This window comes from Sciurus vulgaris (genome assembly GCF_902686455.1).
Source record: "Sciurus vulgaris genome assembly, chromosome: 12".
NCBI classification, from domain to species: domain Eukaryota; kingdom Metazoa; phylum Chordata; class Mammalia; order Rodentia; family Sciuridae; genus Sciurus; species Sciurus vulgaris.
The window spans coordinates 61,117,323-61,131,183 of record NC_136473.1 but is presented as its reverse complement, the minus strand read 5'-3'; the positions used below and the strand labels follow the sequence as shown (position 1 = coordinate 61,131,183).

At 36.3% G+C, this 13,861-nt stretch overlaps 1 protein-coding gene across 2 annotated transcripts in view; it reads right to left on the bottom strand.

Moving 5' to 3' along the window:
- Positions 1-13,861, bottom strand: part of TP53BP2 (tumor protein p53 binding protein 2) — a 54,680-nt gene that overhangs the window by 23,619 nt on the left and 17,200 nt on the right. The window contains exons 1-4 of one of the 2 annotated variants that reach the window (XM_079106649.1): positions 9,787-9,923; positions 8,013-8,106; positions 4,989-5,102; positions 1,822-1,904 (exon numbers count right to left, since the gene is read on the bottom strand). In XM_079106649.1, the coding sequence (XP_078962775.1) occupies positions 1,822-1,904; positions 4,989-5,076 (171 nt within the window). In that variant the 5' untranslated portion in view covers positions 5,077-5,102; positions 8,013-8,106; positions 9,787-9,923. Of the gene's footprint in view, positions 1-1,821; positions 1,905-4,988; positions 5,103-8,012; positions 8,107-9,786; positions 9,935-13,861 lie in introns of those variants that run through there. The other variant, XM_079106648.1, reaches the window with a different exon arrangement.

Here is a 13,861-nt window from a genome sequence, read left to right as displayed (position 1 = left end):
CAAAAAAAAAAAGCCAGGCAATATATAGCATGTCTATAATACCAGCAGCTCAGGAGGCTGAGGCACTACACAACTTAGTGAGATCCCCCACCACTCAAAATAAAACACAAAAACGCTGGGAATGTGGCTTAGCACTCCTGAGTCAATTCCCGGTACAAAAAAAACCAAAAAGGTAATCAATTGTACTTCACCAAAATTAAAAACTTTTATTTTTCAACAAGACACTGTTTTTTTAAAAAAGACAAGAATGTTGACATGCACCTGCAGTCCCAGTTACTTGGGAGGCTAAAGTAAGAGAATCTATTTAAGTCTAGAGTTCAAGACCAACCTGGGCAAGACCCCTGCCTCAAAAGGGGGGAAACATAAAACTGGGTGTGATGAGCAAGCTGCACTGTGAGAAGTGGGGAGAGGAAGGGCAAGTCATGTGCTGAAAAAAAAACTGAAAATCAAATATCTGATAAAAGTTTTGGATCTATACTATAAAGAACTCTCAAACTCAACAAGAAAGCAAACACTTAATAAAGAAAACAAATGGGTAAAAGAGTTCAACAAATATTTTATCAAAGAAGATACAAGCAGGGTAAATAAGCACATAAAAATATTCCCAACATCATTCCTCACTAAAGAAATACAAATTAAAACCACAGGCAATATCATTTCACATATATTAGAATGGTTAAAATTAAAAAGACTGATGATACCAGTGGTTGGCAAAGAGGTGGGAAAACAAACTATGGTAGCAATGTAACAAAATACAATCACTTCTGAGAACAATCTGACAATTCCTTAGAAAGTTAATATACACTTACTATATGACTAATCCACTAAGTATTTATTCAAAAGAATTATAAGCATTTGTCACATAAAGACATAACCAAATATTCACAGCAGCTTGATGAGAATAGCCCAAAACTGAAAACAATCCAAATGGGTAAAAGTACTGTGCTATGTCCAAACAATGGAATATTACCTCTCAGGAAGAAAGAGGAATTAACTATTGCTATATGCAACAATATGGATGAACCTGAGTTATACTGAGTGAAATCAAAAGAGTAAATGCTGATGATCTCATTTATCTAAGATTTGGAATATAAAATTAATTTGCAGTGACAGAAAACTAACCCGTTAAGATTCTTTGAAGATTGAGACAGAGGCAAGACGAATGAATTATAAAAGGATATGAGGAAATTTTGAGGGGAGATGGATATTTTCATTATGATCATTATAGTGATGGTTTCACAGGTAATACATATGCCAAAACTTAAATTATACACTTTTTTCAGCAGTACTGGGGACTGAACCTGTTGCCTCATGCGTTGAATTCTACATTCAAATATGTGCAGCTTACTGCATGTCACTTACACTTTAACAAGGCTTTTAAAATAATTTTTAGAAAATCTGGATTCTAATGTAAATTTGCTACAGAGAAAGGTAATTTTAGCTAATCCCTAATAGTATTAAAATTTTTGAGCTATAAAAAAAAAACATCTTCAAGGTATACCAAGATACTTAAATCCATACACAATAGCCAGAGGGTATTCTTATAAATTTTCTACTTTTCTAAAAGTAATTTTGCAACAAATAAAATCACAAAAAAAAAACTTCCTTGAACTTGTTCAGCATTGATTTTGTTATGAATTTACAATACATTTAACATCTAACATAATGATCTTAAAAATTTCTGTGAAATAAATTTAAAATAACCTTTAAAAAGGGTCATTCTTAACCCACAAATAACAAAGTAACAATGATTTGAAATTTAAAGGTTAAAAAAGCAATACTGTTGTGGTATACATAGTTGGTATAAAAACAACCACTTACGCCATTCTCTTTTCTTCGATGTTCAGCAGGAATTTTTACACCATTTCTTTTCATACTTGGATCCTGAGACCTTGGTCCACTCACTAAGTACAAAATTCAAAAACTATGCATTAAAATTAGAATTGACAGATATTGTTACTGAGAGTTCATTTGAGTTCTGTTACTATTATTCTTTGATACTTAAGCTGAATAAACACAAAATATTTTCTAATAACAATGGAGTTAAAGTTTTATACCAGCCTATTTTGGAAAATCGGTTACATAGAATTGTGAATATTTACTAGCACTAAGGAATATCACACCTATTCACAAGATGAACAGAGGAACAAAAGTGGGAAAATGGACAAAATTAATGTGCTTCTGACTATGGGTAATTCATGTCAAATGCTAATAGTTACCTACTTCTCAATTCAGCTACTTACTAGTGAAATTAAAAAGAGCTTCACTGAAAGAAAGAACTGAAAATTAAATCAATCCATCCTTGTACTTTAACAGTACTTATAACAACTTAATACATCATAAAAGGAAAAGCATTAAATTCATGTTATAAGAAATAAAGGAGAACTTTTAAATAAAACTATACCTGTAATTCCCAGAATTTAGAAAAATTATTAAATTGCCTTCCAAGAATTCTTATTTCTCTGAATCACATAGCTTTTGCCAGGAAACGTAACACAAATTCTCATGTCAATAAATAAACATGTTCATCCTCAAAGTCAAGTATCATACACATACCTAACTCTAATGTGTTAGCTTTATTTTTTAAATATTACTGATTCTCTAATGAAATAGTTCTGGTAATCTGTCACAATATTTCGGCAAGAAAAAAACAACTACAATTTAAGAATAATTACTTTCTTTGCTGCCTCAAAGAAGAGAGCACCTAACCAGTTTTTCCTTAACATAATCAGTTATGTAATAAAGTTAAAAGCAAGAACTTTAAAAATAATTTCACTCTATAAGTCATAGGTTCAAGTTAAATTGAAAAAAAGACATGGTAACAGTTTTCTAATCCTCAATCTAGAAGTCTGGACTAAACAAGTGTAAATTAACACCTTTTGACAGGAGATGAAAAGCAATCCTGCTTTATCCCAATCTAAACACTGTGTGGCACTGGTGTTTTGCAATAATGGGAAAACATTTCTTTTATCTTCACATTGCATGTCTCACATTACGCACGCACTCTGCATACTGCACTATTGGGAGGTCATTTAATAATTTACTCGGTACTACACAACAAGATATTTGAACTAGACGATGAAGAGACAAAATCAGACTTATTAATTAGAAAAGGATGTATGTAGTAACGTAAATAAAGAATTACAAATAAGATTCAAATGGCAATTTTAGAAGTATACAAAAAAAGAAGGCTTAAGAAAAAAAACATGCATACTTAAAATTACAGAAACCATAGTGGCACAGTACTGAAAGGCATCTAAGCCAGCCTGGTCAAGGTGACTCAGGTTCTACTCCTGGCTCTACCTCTAGGTGTGTGGCTTCTGACAATTCACTTAACCTATAAGTACTGCACTTCTCATCCATAGAGTAGAAAAGAACTGACTAAGTCAATTCTATGCCATCCTCTAAATTTAATCATTTCTAATAGTCAGGTGCCATATGGACACTTATATTAAAACAACAGTCAGTAATAAAAGAGATTTTATAATGTCCGCTACTTAACATGTTACTTACATCCTTATTTACAAGAAAATTGTCCCTAATTTTCCATTTTTGAAAATTCCACCATTTTTGGAAATACTTAGGAATCCTGCTTTAACTCATGGATTCCTACTGAGAACAGTACTGCCTCATAGATCTCAGATCTGAAAGTGCTTCTTCTTCTACAACCTACAAGATCTCCAAGGTCCAGAGATGGCCATGTCCTCAATGTCTAGGGCTGTTTCCAGCCCACATCTCTGTACCCAAAGTATTATCTTCCACTCTTTCCTCCTTACTATCATCTATGAACTCTGGATGCAACCCTCAGGCACTAAGATGTGACCACCTGACTCCCCATTCTTTCCAGTTTCAAGTTCTGCCTTCATTTTGGAACATTCTACTACCCCAAAACTACCCACTCATGCTTGATAGCCAAATTTTCTCTGTTCTAATTCAGGCTCATTTCAGGGTCCAACCTGAGATGACTTCACCTAGAAGTGCTCTACCTTTGAAATCTTTTTTAAAAATATTTTTAGTTGTAGATGGACACAATACCTTTATTGTATTTATTTATTTTTATGTGGTGCTGAGGATCCAAGTCAGCACCTCACACATGCTAGGCAAGCGCTCTACCACTAGGTTACAAACCCAACACTTTGAAATTTTAAATTCAAACTTTCTACCCATCTCCATTCCTCTCACTATGCCAATTCATTAATCAAATTGAGACTTGCAATCTCTGAACCCCATTTACTCTTTCCCCACTGCCCCCTCCTATCTTCATTTCTTCCCCATCCAGCTTAGAAGTCATCTTGCCAATACCACATTCTCCCTTGTCCCACAAATTTCCACTGAGTTTGTCTGGTAAAACTCCAACTTCGGGTCAATAAAGCTGTCTTTTCCTCTCAGAATCCACCTGGGTTTTAGAGTACCACTAGAGAAGAGTCACACATGGTCTCAGGGTCTCTCATGTCAGCAGGCCTCAAGGCTGGCTTCCCAAGTAAACATGCTTTTCTCTTCTCCACAACAGCTTCCCTACTTCCATCATTGTCACTTTCAGATGACTACACATCACAGAGAAAACCAATTTTCAAGATGAGATATTCTTCAATTTGCTTTCACAAAATGCATAAATTTAACGGCAGGTGCCCCGGTTTTCTGTCGCTGTTCGAGGGATCCCTCCTCTTGCCTAAAGAGGAATCTCTCCAGCAAGGCTATAGAAACACCTCCTCAGAAGTTTTGCTATCAGCTTCTCCATCTCTCTCAGAACTTTACTCTCCTGCTCAACTATCTCCTTCTCATCCACCTAAAGTCAGATTTCTCCCATCTTCAAATAAAACCATATCCTTGTGTCTCCCCTGTAACAGGTCTTAGAAAAGTAGTCTATCCCCACAGTATTTCAACTTTCTAACATCTCCTTCGTCTCTCAAATTACCTGGCTCCCCCAATACTCCAATGCACAAAACAAGTGCTCAAATATCTGTTAAGGTTCAAAGAACACTACCTACCAATGTCCCTGCCAGGGGGACGCTCATGACGAAGGAAGAAACGAACTTCACTTCTCTGACTTCCAAATCGTTGAAGAACATCAAACATTCTCTCATTATCAGCAACTGGACGTTCTAAAAAAAAGAGAAATCACGTTATCTGGAAGTAAAATAAAGATAAAACATACCACCTATCATTGATACAAATTATACATTACAGGTGTAGGAAATACTTGGCATCTTTAGACATTTTTTTCTTTCAGAAGCTCTTGGAAATTAAAGTTTCACAGATTTCTCCACTTACAATCAGTCAAGCCAAGGTGAAACACTAGAGAGAGGAAGGTATCAGGTCAGTTATCAAGAGTTCCAGTCTAATCCAGCAGGTTCTTACTCATTGTAGGCATGCCATTTAACCTCTGTGAATTTTGAACATTTCTGTAACCTATTAGAACAGAGTTGCTCCTAATGCTAATGTTTTGATTCCTAAATATACAAAAATAAAATTTTGAAGCCACTTTCTAAATAACCTAGTCTTATTTTTTAGTTATAGTCTTTAATACAGGCTATTTCTAATTATAATTTTATGTAAAAAAGAGTCAGACATCCATTTTCAAATAAAGTTTATCTATTACTGTGAAAATATATCTATTTGGACTCATTTCTAGTGAGCTGGCCTGTTTTCAGAATTTTTCTAGAGACAGAAAGGCAGTAGATGGAAGCTTCCAGAGAACCAATTTGAGATCTCCTCAAAAAATCTTATCTCAGGAAAGCAAACTGGATATAAAAACCAAAGGTAGAGTTTGAGAAGACAACTGCTTAAAAACCAATGCCGATATAATTTTTAAATATAAGAATGCTGAAATAGCCTAAGAAACCCCACACTTATCAGTAATCAAAGACACTATCTCCATGCCTTAAATAAATAACATGGACAGAGAATGGGGCAGCCAACCATTTAGCAACCAATTTTGTGAATAAAATCTGCACTTAATCAGCCTGGTTGGAAAAAACAACGTGCAGTTATGGTTCTTCATTCAGTAATAAGACATAATGAGTTGATGCAGATAATCCCCTTCTAAAAACTACAAATTCTAAGAGAAAAACAACCACATCTGAGAAGACAGTCTCTAAAAGAAATTCTGAGTAGTCCACTGTCCCATCACAAAACACACACACACACACAATTCGTAAAAAATTAAGTAAAATCTTCCCTGGAGCAAAGTGAGAACTTGAAGAAGTTAAATTAACTTCCAGGCTATGTTGGACTGCCCTGGAGGATAGGGCCCCTTTTATGAGCTGTAGGCACAAAGTTCTTGGTAGCCCTGTGACAGCAAAAGATCAGGTGCTAGCCTGCACAAACTAATAGACACTTCAAAGGTTCTCCCTTCCACTCTAACTCTTTCTCCTGACTGGCATTTCTGCCTGTGCAACATAGGACATGCCATTCCTAACATTCATTGATGTCCCTGACACCCTGTTCCACAGATGGAGCACAACCATTACTGCAGTTATTGAATTGTAATACAACTGTCATCTGATACTTTTTTCTCCTTCTGCATTACAAGACAGGAAACTTTCATCTCTATCTCTCAAAATTGAGCATATAATAAGTATCGAAGAAATGCTAAGGAAAAAAGGAAGGAGGAAGGGAGGGCAGGAGCTTTAACGCTTAACAGAATAAAATAGAATACCTTTACAACTTTGGAGTAAGAGAGGCTTACTTTAAATCACACACAAAAAAGCCTGAGATCCAGAATAATTTTTCTAAAAGCCAACAAATCAAGAAGAAAAGGCAAGACAAAAGAATTATGAGCAAAGTATATAAAGAACCAATCTGGAAAAAATAAAACAAAAACCTAAATGGCCAATAAACAAATGAAAAGATGGGCAACCTTACTTGTAATAAAAAAAAAAAAAAAAAAAAAAAAAAAATGCAAATTTAAAACAAAGATCTGTTTTCAGCTATTGGTTAGGAAAAATAAAAATACTGCAAATGTTGATGAGGAATACTTTTGGAAATAAGTGGAAAGAGTATGAACTAATGTAGTATTCATGGAGGGAAATATGGCAACACACACATTACATTGTAAAATATGTGAACCTTTAACCCAAGCATTCTACTTTCTTGGTATTCATCCTAGAGAAAAGCTGGCACATGATCAAAAGAGGCTATTAAAATGATTTTCACTGCTGCATGTATAAAACAAGAAGAAAATTAACATAAATGTTCATGAATAAAGAAACAGAGCAACTATAGTTTATGTAAATTATGGAATATTATGTGATAAATTAAAAATGATATAGATTTATACTTACTAATATGAAGATCCTCCAAGCTATGTTATAAGGTAAAATAATAAATTTCAGGATACTAATATGTATCTACATACACTTATTTACATTAAAAAATAGAAAAACACAAAATTATTTCTACAGTTACTTAATAAATGCAGAAAAAAGGTCAGAAAAGTTATCTGCTAAATCCTAAGTGATTACATCAAGGGATCAGGGAGTGGCTTGGGAGAAGAGATCCTTTCTATTTTTTTACTCTATTATAAACAGAACACATTCAGGTGTTATCATTAAATTGTTTTAAATTAGGGAGCTCGGGCTCTATGGTAGAGCATTGCATAGCATGCACAAGGCCCTGTGTTTCTTCCCCAGCAATGACCCCACCAAAATTTGTATTTTTGTAAAAAAATTTTAATTAAAAAATTTATGAAAAAGAACAGCCTTTACCCATCATCATCATCACACAGCTATGGGTTACTCAACTCTGAGCAAGGCACCAGAGAGAAGGGAATAAATAGGTGGAATTGAGAGTTTCCCCAACGCTTTGGCAGAGAGAACACTTCTTCCTCTAAGATGCAAAGAAGGGCTAGGGATATAGCTCAGTTGGTAGAGTGCTTGCCTTGTAAGCACAAGGCCCTGGGTTCGATCCCCAGCACCCCCACCAAAAAAAAAAAAAAAAATGGAGTTTCAGAAGAAGGATGGATTCAATTATCTTAGCTAAAGTATAAAGCAGCCAGGTGTGGTGGTGCATACCTGTAATCCCAGCAGCTTAAAAGGCTGAAGCAGGAGGATCATGAGTTCAAAGCCAGTCTCAGCAACTCATCGAGACTCTAAGCAGACCCTGTCTCTAAATAAAATATAAAAAGGGCCTAGGTGGCTCAGTGGTTAAGTGTCCCTGGGTTCAATACCCAGTACCCAAAAAAAAAAGGCATAAAACAATTTGCTGAATGCAAGGAGGTTAACCAAGAACTGAATTTCATTTACTCAATTAGAATATATTTAATGGGCTTCTACTAGGGGCCAGGCATTCCCCTGGAACAGGAAGAGCAAAGAACAAGATAAGCCAGGTCTCTATTCTCAGGAAGTTGATATTCTAGTGTGTTTGGGGCTACAGAAATTATTAAGGCAATGAATCAATACACACACACACAAAAAAAATACACTGACATGAATTCTTCATATTAAATTAGAATGATATAACAGAAAACTAACTTCAATGCTATTTTAACAGGGTGTTCAGGAAAAAGCTCCTCTGAGGAAGTTAGCAGGAGTCAGCAGGAGCCAGCAATGACAAAATTTAGAGTAAGAGCAATACTGACAGTGGGCAATACAGGTAGCTGGAGCCTAGTGCCACTGGCCTAAGGTGGGAAGTTTAGCTCCAAAGAATATTTGAAAAGCTGAGGGGACAAAGAGGGAAATGGCACCAGATGACAGAAAAGACAACAAATTCATAGGTTTTTATAATTTGAGACAGAATTTGGATTTCATTCTAAGTGCAAAAGAAGAGACTGAAGAGTTTTAAGCAGGAAAGTGCCTTTTTTTTTTTTTTTTTTTTTTTTTTTTTTTTTTTTTTTGGTGGGGATGGGTAACTGCTGAAGTTCAAATTCAGTGACTTGAACCCAAGGCCTCTTGCAGACTAGGCAAGTACTCTACCACTAAGCCATAACCCACTCCCAATTGTTATTTTAAAAAGATCACTTGGGCTTCTTTTTGCAAATTGTGTATCTGGCTCCTATGCAAAGGAAAAAGAAGTAATTCAGAGAGAGGGCAGAAGAGCTTCTAGAACATGCAAATGTGGGAAAAGTCAACCAAAGATGAATAAAAGGTCCTGCCTAGTAAGATGGTTAGGATGAATTCAGAGGTATGAATTGTAGAAACTCAATTAACCCAGTGTTTACCTCACTCTGAGGATACCTGACACCCCACACAGGAAAAGAAAAACCATGAGCATTGACTAGGGCTGTGTAGGAACAAGGTAAAAATGATGAAAAATTATTCCCATATTTACAAATTCCTACAGGACCAAAAGAAGGCAGGTTGCTGCATTTTAGAACTCCAAAGAACTCCCCTGAAGGACTAATTTCAAGGCTTACAATGCAGCCTATGAGATCATCACAGCCTCTTGCTCTACAGTTCCTCAGTTTCCCTAAAAACACAAAAAATGAAAGATAGGGCAAAACAATCAGGATGCCTCAACTGTCTAATAAGTAAAGCCTAAATATACAAAAAATACTTCTGAACTCCATACATTTGACCAGAACATCCCAGAAGCTTTCAACTGGCACATTAGTCACCTGTCCTATGACCTGTTAATTTTATACTGCAGTATCTTCATTTTATTGCAGAAAAAGAAAACAGCAAAAGACTAATGTCTCAACAAAGCTGGCTCAAGAACATTACATCCAAAAGGAAACAATCTTCTATAGTTTATGTGCGGGTAAACATAAGTGCTCAGACATAGTGCCATTCCTAGAACCCCAAAATAATAGTAGAGAGCAGAACTAAAGCACAAAGTTGGGTCTCATACCGGAGCCGCCCCACACTTCAGCCAAATGGCAATCGCTCTCGCCGGGCTCTTTGCACAGATCCACCACATCTCTGCATATTGTCTCTGGAGTAACTGGAACTTCCGTGAAGTGCTGCTCATTGTTACTAAGGTACACTGTGAGAAACATCTGAAAATAGAAACACAACAGTCACCAGTACTATCTACATGGTGGTATTCACCTTAGATCCCTTTCTCTGAACAAATCCCAAGTTGGAAGAGCAAATATGCAGCACAGCAGTCGGGCTGCTCCTTGCCAAAGTAGGGCAAGGACCTGGCATGGCTGGAACCCCACCCTTTCCACAGTGGTGCCTGTGGAACTCCTGGAACCCCAGATATAGTCAAAGTAGTTCACACAAAACTTCAAATCTTTTCTGACAGTTTTATTTACACTACATTGTTTACCTAATACTTAGATTTTGGTATGTTCCAGACCCATACTAAAAATGAATATTTTCATCAATCCTTTCACGGTTGATTAGAAAATACCATACATACATTAATTAATGTGCCTCTCTTTGGAAGAATACATAACAATATAATATGTGCTGCTTCTGAAGGGAGAAAGAGAAAATAGAAGATAGCTCAGAGGGAAATCTAATCTTCCTGTTATGTGCATACATCACCTATCCAAAAAATTTTTAAACTTAAATTATTTTAATCAAATTAAATACCTACTCTAAAGTATTAAGATTTTGTTAATAAGTAGAAACAATGAGCTGTTATACTAAAACTTACCTGACCTTGTATATAAACATTTAGGCCAATAGATGATTAAACTTGTTGAAAATCTTTCTCCAAGCAAAAATAAAACTCTGTATCTTAAAAATATTGCTACTGCCCAGCACAGTGGTGCACACCTATAATGCCAGTGGCTGGGGAGGCTGAGGCAGGAGGACTGCAAGTTCAAAGTCAGCCTCAGCAACAGTAAGGCACAAAGGAACTCAGTGAGACCCTGTCTCGAAATAAAATACAAAATAGGGCTGGGAATGTGGCTTAGTGTCTCTGAGTTCAACCCCCAGTAACAAAACTAAAGAATTTTTTTGAGACAAACATCATTACCCTATGTACATGTATGATTACACAAATGGTACGGCTCTACTTCATGTACAACCAGAGAAATAAGTTTTACCTCATTTGTTTACAATGAATCAAATAAATTTTTAAAAAAAGAATTTCTGTTTTCGTTCCTATTAAATCATCACAAATCAAAAGAAAAAAACTTGTTAATTCCCGATGCTGAAGAACCTAAGCGAAACAGCAAATAAGCTTTTGATAGCAATGTAAATTAATAAACCCTATGTTTAATCAATTCCACTGAGTATCTACTTCATGCAAATCAATATGTATCAGAATAAAAAAAGTTTTTTGAAAGAGTTATCCCACTGTGAGAATTTATCCTGTAAAACCAATTTTAATCAAAGAAAGGAATTAAAGGTTATGGAACGTAAACTTGGAACAGGATATGGTCTTTTAAAATAATTAATGTGACTATGTTAAACATTGGGGAAAGTGGGGCTTTTATGACAGCAAAAAGAAAAAAAGAATGAGTAGGAGCTGCAATACAGTCAAATGACACAGGGTCAATATACAGCAGTCACAGTGTTTGCCAACAATCACTCAACCTGCCCTGCCACCTTACACTTCTCTACCCATTACCCCAGAACTGAGAAAGCTGCGTCAGGCACTTCTTTGTGAAGAAGCAGAGTACGAGCAGGGATGATGATGGAAGAAACTAGTCAAGACATCTGACTGGGGCCACAAGACCTGGTGAGAGTAAAAGGAGACACGTCCCAAAGAAAAAGTAGCATTAGTGGGTTTGGAGCTCCTTTGGAACTAAAACCAAGTTTTCTTAAGGTAGTTCGAATCTCCACTTTTTGTAACCAAATCTCTTCCATGCACACAAACATCTGTAATATACAAGGTATCCCAGAAAAATTAAGTAGATACCATTACAACAAAAAATACAAAATATGGAAGAAAAGAAAAGCTAGAGACTCCCATTATGAGAGGCTTTCAAACCAATTACCTCAGGTTTTTCACATTCCAATACACTGTCCTACATAAACAAACAAAGTTCGAGGTCCTTCACTTAGCCAGCAAGACTACTTAAAACTGCTACACAAAAATCATAAACCCTTGATAATATCACTTGAAAAACTAAAGATAAACTAAACTCACAGAATTCCACCTTGTTGCTGCCCTGGCCAAAATATATGGCATACCTAACGATGGAAACAAATTATTTACACTTCAGTATTGAATAATAATACTTCTTCATACTCCCAGCCACTCCAAAACTTTCTTTGAAGTTTATCACTCCAAAAATAGAAATTGTTTGAAACTGTTTTCATTGTAAATATGAGACTTGAAAATGTTTATTGAATTACAGAAATACTGGACACTCAGTCCACACACTGAACACCTTGTATAACAAATAAAAGGCTATTATGTAACCTAATAGCCCCTTCCCTTTGTACACTTCATCTTTCAGAATGCATTCACACACAGTCTCACAAACTTACATCAACTCTCAGATAAACAGAGCAGGTATTATTTTCTCTTTATAAATGAAGAAATGACTAAGAGAAGTGATCTCTTTGGCAACTGAAATGAAGAGGTCAGGGTACAATTCTGTCTTTAGTCTTTTCCCTTATAGCAGGAAATATTAACCGTAGTAATTCAGACTCTATCATTTATTTCAAAGTATAATTACAAAAAAGAATGATGAGAGATGCCTTCCTATTTAAGGGTACATTTCCCCATAGGACTAACACTGTTATGAACAGCAATCACATGAGCTGACCCCATTTCTTCTGTTATGTATGACGACCAGCTCTATGGTGATTTTAGTAATTATACTGAAGTCCTCGATCCCTGGCCAACAATGTGACATTTCTGTAGACTCCTAGACAGGAGATCTGATTTGAACCTCAGATTTGTTCATAATTAGACTGCCTCAGGGAAGTAAGTTCATCTAAATAAGGCCATCACTCTGAAACAGCCTGCTCATCTTAAAATGAGTCTTCAAGTTCCCTAATAGCTACCGTTTAGTGTTGACCAGGTACCAGGGTAAAAAGCAAGACTGTGACAACAGCCTACAAGGTCCCATGTGATCTGTCCACATCTACAGCTGCCCCCCCTCCCCATTACCTCTCCCACTCTCATCTCCTTCTACCCCCTACACTCTCCTCTACCAGTGCGGCCCTTGCTGTTCCACAAATATGCCAGGCATGTTCCTACCTCGGAGTTCTGCATTTGCTGTTCCTGTTTGGAATGCTCTTCCCTGTGTGCCAGCATAGCTCACTTCCTCATTTGCTCATGTCTTTACACAGGTGTCACCCTCTTGGTTAAGTCTTCCCTGGTCACCTCACCTAAAATTCCAGCACCAACTCCCCACCCCACACACCCATACATACAACCTAATTCACTCTGATTTCTCTACTTCACACAGTCACAAAAATACCACTTATTTTATTTATTTAACTCATTTTTCTAATGTGACTCCCCTAACTAGACTATAAGCTCCATACGAAAGTCAAGAGCTTTTTTGTTAAGTATTGGATCTTCAGCACCTAGAACTGCACCTGGCATACAACAAGCACACAACATTTTAAATCCTATAGACAGTACTGCATTTTACAGATGAAGACAATCTGGCTTACCCAGGTCACACAGCCATTAAATGGCAAAGCCCAGATCCAAACCCCAGTCTGAGTTCCTCCATGGCCTGAGCTCTCAACCACTATTTTACCTTGCCATCCTCTTTCCTGACAGCATATAGGCAAAGACGTTCCCAAATTTGGACCACACAGTGCTAAGTGTGTCACTGCCACTACTTCTGTCTTTTAGGGTAACGTTTTTGCCCACAACACATCATCTTCTCTCTTATTGATTTTCATCTTAAGTTTTCTTTAGGTATTGCTAAATGGTCTACAGCAAAGCTATATATACTGTGAAATCAGAGCATGTCCTCTCATTTCTTCATCTTATGCCCTACTAGTTATTTTACTTTTATTTCAATGTTCTTTTCATTCACTGAATATTTATAAATTAT